This window comes from Bidens hawaiensis, unplaced genomic scaffold (genome assembly GCF_021521415.1).
Source record: "Bidens hawaiensis isolate Kalapana, Puna unplaced genomic scaffold, B.hawaiensis_p1.1 tig00033976_1, whole genome shotgun sequence".
Classification (NCBI taxonomy): Eukaryota; Viridiplantae; Streptophyta; class Magnoliopsida; order Asterales; family Asteraceae; genus Bidens; species Bidens hawaiensis.
This window is the reverse complement of record NW_027495865.1, coordinates 135,325-144,961: the sequence shown is the minus strand read 5'-3', so window position 1 is coordinate 144,961 and position 9,637 is coordinate 135,325. Positions and strand designations below refer to the sequence as shown.

At 33.5% G+C, this 9,637-nt stretch overlaps 1 protein-coding gene across 1 annotated transcript; it reads right to left on the bottom strand.

Annotated features, from left to right (window-relative positions):
* Window positions 1-261: 261 nt before the first annotated feature.
* Window positions 262-5,596, bottom strand: LOC143585662 (uncharacterized). Its single transcript, XM_077067407.1, has 5 exons — window positions 5,589-5,596; window positions 4,565-4,837; window positions 3,306-3,542; window positions 1,748-1,965; window positions 262-615 (listed from the first exon to the last, which is right to left on the bottom strand). The coding sequence occupies exons 2-5, from the start codon at window positions 4,814-4,816 to the stop codon at window positions 366-368; spliced, it is 957 nt and encodes a 318-aa protein (XP_076923522.1). The 5' UTR covers window positions 4,817-4,837; window positions 5,589-5,596; the 3' UTR covers window positions 262-365.
* Between the last annotated feature and the right edge of the window lie 4,041 nt (window positions 5,597-9,637).

Here is a 9,637-nt window from a genome sequence, read left to right as displayed (position 1 = left end):
GTACTATTTATCAACATCTTAAGACACTATTAATCAAAATTTCTTACATAATTTATTAATAACCAGAATTCACTATATTCTATCAAATACGTGGTATATAATACTATAACACGATAAAACACACCTTGTATCAACCCGGCCCCTTACAAATTAACGAGTCGAAATCTCCCATCTCTAATCGTAAAACAAATAAAAAAAACAATGAACACTGAAAATCATCCACCCTGATTTTTTTAAAAAAAAAGAAGAAAAAAGAAAAAAAGAAAAAAAAAGTCAGCTATGTTCTTATTCTGCATCTGAAATTGCTTAATTACAAGTGGTTAGCCAACAATTTACACTAAATAAGCTATGATTAAGGATGGTGATTAAAGACCAAAATTGTTGGTATGTCTCTCAAGTGGAAGCTTCTGAAGCTGTATATTACCCGAGTCCAATACATCATCTGGTTCCTTATCTTCAATTTCAAGTTCTTTTAAAGCTTTTTTAGCATAAACCGTAAAGCCGATAGTCATTACTCCTGCGATAATGAAGGAGATAACATTGTATACGATTTCCAATGTTGTCAGTCGATGGTTTCGGTATTGCACGTCAGCAAATGTCCGGATCAACCGCCCACTGCACACATGTATTCACAATAATAAGACCAACAGACAAACTGAGTGCATCTTGATTATAATTTGCTTTTTAACAGGTCAAATTGGGAAACTTTGAAAATTGGTCAACCGAAGTGGGTTGAGCAGGTCAAAGCAGTTAAAAGTCATCAAAAATATTTTCATAATGCAAAACACACCCTAAATTGTTTTACTTCCAAGAATAGTGTAGGTTAGACTTTAGACTTTAGAGGTGGTAATCTTGATTCAATTTTGGTTGTAATTTGACTCTTAACGTGTCAAAAGTGTAATCTTTTGAAATTTGGTCAACAAAAATGGGTTGAGCAGGTCAAAGTAAAATGCAAAAGTTTACAAAATTGTTTTACTTCCAAGTATAGTTTAGACAGCAATCTTAATACACACTGCAAGTAAATGGGTCAAATTCGGTTGTAAGTTGACTCTTAATGTGTCAAATTGGAAAATTTCAGAAAATTGGTTAAAATCAACAGGTTGAGCTTGTCAAACAGGTCGAATGTCAACAAAATTGCTATCAAAATGGAAAACTGCACTAAATTGGTTTAGTTCCAAGTATGCCTTAGACTTTGTGGCCCAGCTTGCCTGCCACTTTATTGTAATCGTTTTCTTTGTTTTTACCGGATAAAAAAATCTACTTTACAAGTAAACGGATCGATTTCAGTTGTAATATGACTCTTAAAAGGATCAACTTATAGAAAGAAATAGGTTAACTGAACTGGTAAACGAGTTGAACTGGTCAAACAGGTAAAAAAAATGATCAGAAACTGTTTTCAAAATGCAAAAAACTCATTAATTTAAGTAGAAGGGTCGATTTCAGATATGGTTTGGTTCTTAACAAGTCAAATTGGAAATAGTTTGAATATTTGTTTAAAAAAATGGTCAAATGGGTCGAAAGCCATCAAAAATGCATTCAATATACAAAAATCTTCTAAAATGTTTTACTTCCAAGTACAGCTTACCATCCATACTTATAACTTTTATGTCATATTTAAAATGGTAATCATTAGTAAAACTTAGCAATAAGAAAACTGGTTGGCCTAACCCTTTTTTCCCTTGACCAACCATTTTGCCACCTGTACATAAAACAGAGCAGTAGAAAGTAGAAACAAACTGAATTAAACCTGTAGATGTAAATGAAAGCTTCTGGAATCATTCCAGCAATAGATCCACACAAATATGGCCAAAATCTCATATTTGTAACTACTATCGCGTAATTGAATATAGTGTACGGAAACGGTGAAATCCTAAAGAGTGTGACCACCCGGAATTGCTGGAACGCGTTTCCCTCCCCAGCCAATCGAATCATGGCAGCTGTTTGAGGCCATTTCTTCAACCATTTCTGCAAATTTAAGAATTTGAAAAGAAAAAAGTCAAAACTCTTTGACAAAAAGGGCAATAAAAATAAATCAACACTTTGCCTTTCCAAATAGTTTGCAACAATTACTTCTTGGATTTGATAAATGAACGAACACAAACAGTAGTTTTCATTCATTTAGTAAAATGAATGAGCATGAACACATGTCACGTTTGTTCATTTATGTTCGTGAACGTACATTTTCTTTGAATTCGCTTATGTTCGTTAGTCTCATCATCATCATCATCATCATCATCATCATCATCATCATCATCATCATACTCAGTAAATCCCACCAATACCAAAGCTATGGTAGGGTCTGAGGAGGGTAAGATGTAGACAACCTTACCTCTACCCGTTAGGAATAGAGAGGCTGCTTCTAGTGAGACCCCCGACTCGATAGTCTAGTTTGTTTATGGTTGTTCATTTATATTCGTAATGTATTCATTTAAATATCTTAAGCTCATACCATTTTACTCAAGTTTAATAACCTTTTAGGCCCAACACATTGTTCTCCAGTCCACATTACTTTCAACCATAGTTGTCAATACCAGCAATATACCTATGATAATTTTTTTTTAAATAGGGGTATCATTCACAAATTTGAGTTTTTACAGTGGAACTAGTTGAGTTTGGTGCCGTTTAATGGATTTTAATGCCTAAAAATTCGGTTTTTCATAATTTCTAAAAGAAAAAAGAAAACATTAATTGTTTCTATATCACGCTATTGAGGCGCTATACATCAGATAACAAGAAAGTACTACTTCGCTATGAAGCGCGCCATATCGAGCGCTATTCTCTCTATTAACAACTACGCATTCAACTAGTTTTTAGCTCATTAACGTTTGTTCATCTATGTTTAGTTACGTTCGTTCATTTACGTTTGTGAGCCATTTGTTTATACTGTTAACAAACAGACATAAACAAATACGAACACCAACACGAACACAAACATGTCCATTTTCCTAACGAACAAACACAAACAAACAAAAAATGTCCCATTAGTTTTAACTATTTGTGTCCAATTATGTGTCCGATTAAAGTTAAAGGATCGAACATGAACATGCTCCATTCGTGTTCGTTTGTTCATTAACAAGCCTAATGGCCATTTTATACATTTGAATCATTTTGCACTAAAAAATAAGATGACTACTGAAAAGATCACTTTTGCTATCATACTTGATATGCTAATTATTAACAAGAAAAACAAGTCAAAAATCAATTTCTCATGAACCCAGCCACAAAATTATCCGTTTTTAGCACCCTGCCATTTTTTCCATGATTCCATCTTTTATAATAACATGTTGGTACAACTAACAACTCACATGGATGCGATGACAGAAAAGAAGACCGATGAGATATGGCAAAATCATGCCGACAGTGGTTCCCGCCATTATTATTACAAACCCGAGTCCATAACCGAATATCATCCCTGCTAGCCACATGGACGGTCCAGATGGGATTAAAACCACTGGGAATAATGCCAATGACCCTATAAGTATAACTGCAAGAACCGGGCGACCAAACGCGGTCGCCTCCCATTGCAACATTGGCATAAGAACCTGCAACAACATCAGAAAAGACTAATTATCTGATTATTACAGTTTCAGATGGTAAGAGCAGTTTCAAATCTACTTTCTAATGTCCGTTTTATTGCAGTCGATTATTAAATCATGAATATTTAATTACAACAGTAAATTTAATAATAAACATCAAAACACCCCTTTATGAACCTGAAACAAAGGTAACCTCATGCAGGATAAATAGTAGGCATGTAAACGAACAAAATGAACACGAAGAGAGCATGTTCACATTCGTTCATTTAACTTTAACTGAACAAATAATCAAGCGTGAACAATTAAGCAAACAGGGTAATCTTGTTCGTCTTTATAAATAAAATAAGCGTGTTAGTGTTAGTGTTAGTGTTCATTTATGTTTGTTTGTTAACAGTATAAACAAACAGTTCACAAACGGAAGCAAACATAGCTGAGCTAATTAAAAGTAAATGTGAACAACAATGTGTTGGGCCTAAAAAGTTGTTAAAACTAGATCAGAATAAAATGGGCCTAAAAAATTTAAAATAATTTATTAATGACCGTAAATGAACTAGCCTAAAATAATGTAAAGTAAGGAACATAAATGAATGTAAACAAACAAACATAAACGAGTTTAAGTGAACAAACGTAAAGGAGCATTCACGAACATAAATGAACAAACGAGACATGTTATCACTTTCATCTGTTTTAACTAAATGAACCAAAAATATTGTTAGTGTTCGTTCATTTATTAAATAACTGAACTTCCTGCCGAACGGTTCATGAACCGTTCTACGTTCGGTTCGTTTCTTCTTAATAACAATATAGAACATAATTATCATGACAACGTCCATGTCCTTCACACTATAAACATGACAAAGTACAAACTTAAAAGTGCATACAAAACTACATGTCTAATTTCAATTTACGAATATTCTTAATGGCCATCATAAATTGTTTATTCACCAATAAGCCATTCAGAGTATTAACAAAAAGGTAAAGCATGACAAAACAATGAAAAGCATCATGAAACAAGAACATGAACATACCTTCTCAAAAATAAATGGCACGCCCCATTTTAAGAAAATAACTGTAATGATTATACCAATAATGGACCATGTGACCGCCTTTATCCACCATTTTAAGGGCCAGTTACTCCTTTCTGTTTGAGATTGCAAAGCATCAGTTTCGGTCACTCTTCTTTCATTAGCTGATATAACCAATCTCACATGTTCACTGTCTTCTCTCTCAAGATCTAGACTACTTGTCATGTGTTTTGCCGCGTCTTCTTGAGGTAGCATCTTTAGTAATAGTTTTAAAATCTACCAAATATCCAAATTAACAAAATTCTAGTATGATTCAATTCACTAACAGTAAACAAGCAGTTTCACTCAAACTTCTAAATTACCAAATTTGCGTTGTTTTAAAACTAAAATCTTCACAACATTACCACATTCATACATCATTCAGTTCATATCCAAAAACTTACTTTGCAATTTAATATTATTATACAAATAGTTGAACCATTTCACCAGTTTTCATGGCTGAAGAGTCTCAAACGCAACCTAGAAATTGAAATTCATATTCGACGTCTAACTGTAAAAACCTAAAATCATCGTATCAAAATATAATAAATCAACAACAGAAAGCTTAAGCCTAAATTCGTGAAAACGAGCCTTCTTTTAGGAAATTCAGTTCGATTTCAATAAACAGCTGGACCGAAAACACAGCGATCATCAAAAAGAAATATAAATTAGTAACAGAAGGTTTAATTTCTAAACCTGAATACGTCAAAAAGAGACCTGATTAACGAAATTCAGCTGGAATTCAATAATCAGAAGGTTTGATTTCAGTAAACAGCTGAACCGAACAAATGGAAATAAAAATTAATAACAGAAGGTTTTTTTAATTAATTTGTAAAGGAACCGAAAACACAGGTGAGGTTGACAAACAAAGCGATGATCCATCAATAAAAAGAAGAATTGTATATGATGGGATTAAAAACACAGAGATCATGAACCACATAGAGTTTGTTATGTTAGGGTTTAGAGGAGGGTGCTTACAAATAATAACAATAATCCGCCGCCTGAAGAGTCACCGGCGAGGAGTTGTTGTTTCTCTCTCTGGTTAGTATGAAAGAAAAAAGGTTGGGTTGGTTTATTGATAATTCATTTTGAAATTTGAATACTGAATTGAATAATCATAGTAATAACAGGACGCCATTTATGAACAAGGAATATGCTTTTACTTACTTTCTACCAGTAAGGTGCTGTTTGTTTTTCAGAGGTAAAATGTCAGAAGACTGTGAAACCACATCTGCCAACATCTGTAGCAGAAGAGGTGGACCAAAACTCTGCAGTCTGCAACAAGAAGACTGCTTGTTTTTTAACATCTGCAGACTGCTAAAATAAGCTGAAATTTAAATAAACTGAAATATAAATAAAAAATAGGTAAACACAAAAAACAGTAGTTATCCATCGGTAAATTAGTTTCAGTTTAGGATTCTAAAAACAAATTCCATTTCAGCTTTGCAATTAACAACTGACAACCAATATAAAAAGCTTATAACAAGCATTCACCTAATTCTACTATGGATGTACTTAGCAAAACGATCCAAATCCCTGCGGAAGAGAACAAATTAAGCCCTAGGTTACTAATAAACACCAAAACAAAAACAACTACTCCATATCTTGTATAAATTTATAAACTATTATGTTTAATTTCTAAAATCTCTATCTTAATTCGGAAACAGGAGTATGACATAATAAAAGCGCCATAAATACGAATCGAACGGTGTAATTAGTAATTAATAATTAATTACCAGCTGACGGCATTGGTAAGTGCAAAGCATCTGATCGGAGTGTTGATGAGAAGGTTCAGGCTCCGGCAGGTCCTCGAAGATGAGCAGACGGCCATCGGAGTTAGGGCTGTCAGTGGCTTCAGGCCGTCGTTTCTTCGGTAAAGGTGTTCTCACAATCATGATTATGAACCCTAGATTCGAATGTGAATGTGTGATTAACAGATTAACAGATCCCGGAGCAGCGGCGGCAGCGTGGTGAATGGAGCAGCGGTGTGGAGGAAGCCGGATGGGGCGTGGATGAAGCCGGCGTGGCGTGTGGAGGAAGCCGGCGGTGTGGAGGAAGCCGGCGTGGCGTGTGGAGCTCCCGGATGGGGCAGTGGAGAGGAGTTTAGGGTTAGGAGGAGATGATGATCGATGAAATAAAATGGTAGAAGAGGTTAGAAGTAATAATCCCAACACTTCTGGGAGAAGAGGGCGCGCAGACGTTTTTTAATGAAACGTCTTCGAAAAAACAAACACACTGCAGAGCCCAACGTCTGCGCGCCCTCTTCTCAGTGCAGACAAAAGAGGTGGAGAAGTGCTTCTAAGGAAAAACAAACAGCACCTAATTTAATCCCCTCTTGCTTGCTTACCCTTTTACTATTCACTCAAGGGCTTCTTCGGGTTAATTAGTGTTACGGGTTTCAAAATTGCGAACCAAATCGTTACTGGTTTTGCCGTGTCACACTTAACGAGAATACGAGTTACAAAAATATTAAAAAGTAGTGATGAATTTAGGAAAAAAAAATTCAAAAGTAACCAAAAATTAGTTTAAACCTAAGTGTATCCTAATTTTACAAATATATATAATGGATCAATCTAGTTTTTAAAGGTTGCAACTTGCAAGTGGGCGTAAATGATAGTTAATGACTAATTTTGCAAACACTTTATAGGTAACTTACTAATTTTGAAGATTATAGTTTGGGGAAAAAAATGTGTACACCAGAATTTGAACACAGAGGAAGAGCTTACATAATTTAGGGTCACGCCAAATAACCACTTTGGCGCATTCACTTAACATTTTGAACTACTAAATATAATATACATATTGATTTTTTAACAATGCTAAAAACCTTAAATATATGCTTTTTCACTTAAAAGTTGAGGTGTATCTTGAGCAACCCCTAACCCCTTAATAGATTCACCCCTGTTAAAAAGAAAGAAACATAATTGTCTTCACTCGTAACATAAGCGGCCAAAAAATAAAGCAACATAATCACAAAAACAATGAGGAATCCCAGCCGACCGATAAGAAAAGAAAATTGCATTTGCTTGCTTAACTGCAAAGAATAATTTTTCTTTTGACTAGGAAGTGCTTTCATTGGAGCATTCTTGTCCGAATCTTTATCTGTATCTATATAATTTGACCAAAAAACACATTTTCTCTAAACCGTGTTTACTTTTTAAAGCTACACACATCTGATTCTCTATCTTTATCTATATCTTACTTACAGACACTTATTTTATTGTTTTTTATATGTTTTATACAATCACAAAATTATATAGATCAATGAATAATAAGTTAGTAGTCGTCTATACATAGAGGATCACTGTTGCTATTATCAAAATTTTCTTCATTTTGTTAAAGATTCTGGTGGAGGGGGTTTTCTTTATGGGAAAATTCCCAAAATAAGCATTTGTGAAAACAAAATTCTAGTTTTAGGTACTATTTGTAAAAAATTCTAAAAATAGGTATTATAAACTAGTCGTGACGAGTAGTTTGAAGAAACCAATTCGAAAGTGCCACACGTCCTTAAACTAACCGTAACGAGCACGTTCACTATCAATTACTCGTCACGACTAAATAAGTTTCATGCCTCGTAATCAACGCCCACAAGTAATTCATAAGTCATTTAGTCGCGACGAGTAGAATATAAGGTTAAACTAGTCGCGACGAGTAGATTATAAGGTTAAACTAGTCGCGGCGAGTTAACTACTAATAAACTACTCGTGTAGGGAATGTAAACCAGGTAAACTAGTCGTCGCGACTAAATGATTTATTAATAACTCGTGGGCGTTGATTATGAGGCATGAAACGTATTTAGTCGTGACGAGTAAATGATTAGTGAACGTGCTCTTTACGGTTAGTTTAAGGACATGTGACAACTTTTAATTGGTTCTACAAACTACTCGTTACAACTAGTTTATAATACATATTTCTGGAATTTTTTACAAATAATACCTAAAACTAGAACTTTATTTTCATAAATACTTATTTTGGGAATTTTCTCTTTCATTATTCTATACTTTAAGTTACTGAAAAAATAAATAAATAAAATAGCCTAGTAAGTTAAGATATTATACAACGTGAACGCTTTTAAGTCTTAGGTGCTTCGCTAACAAATAACTACTTTAGCAAATGAGAAATCATTATTTGTTTTTTTAATTTCTTTTTTTTTCTTTTAATTGTTAGTAGTTTAATTTTTTTCTTCAACTACATATATTAGTTTTCTCAATTTTCAAGATCCTAACAAAATATTTACCTACAAAATTCAACAAACACTATCAACACAACTAAATATTTACCTACAATAATATAATCATATTAACCTAGACAAACCATGCTACTAGCTAACATACACTCTTAAATATACGACCTACACTCTTAAAATATATGACTTACACAGAGTAAATGAAACTTCAAAGACATTTCTTATATTTACCTACTAAATTCAACAAACACTATCAACACAACTAAATATTTACCTACACTAATATAATCATATTAACCTAGACATACCATGCTACTAGCTAACATACACTCTTAAATATACGACCTACACTCTTAAAATATACGACTTACACGGAGTAAATGAAACTTCAAAGACATTTCTTATATTTACCTACTAAATTCAACAAACACTACCAACACAACTAAATATTTACCTACAATAATATAATCATATTAACCTAGACATACCATACTACTAGCTAACATACACTCTTAAATATACGACCTACGCTCTTAAAATATACAACTTACACAGAGTAAATGAAACTTTAAAGACATTTCTTCTAGCCTAGGAGAGTTTTATTTTATTTTATTTGAGATGGGGGTGGTGGTTTTGGGTTGATCGAGTTTATGGCAAGGAAGTGACCCGACAACCAACTCATTTAAAATTCGTGTTTGTTCATTTAACTTAAAAGAACACGGACACTTAATTGAACAAATATTTTTGTTCATGTTCGTTTATTTAAAAATGGACATTTGTGTTTGTTTGTTTATAATCTAACGAACATACTGAACAAAGATAAACGAACATGTATGAACAAATGAAATGAA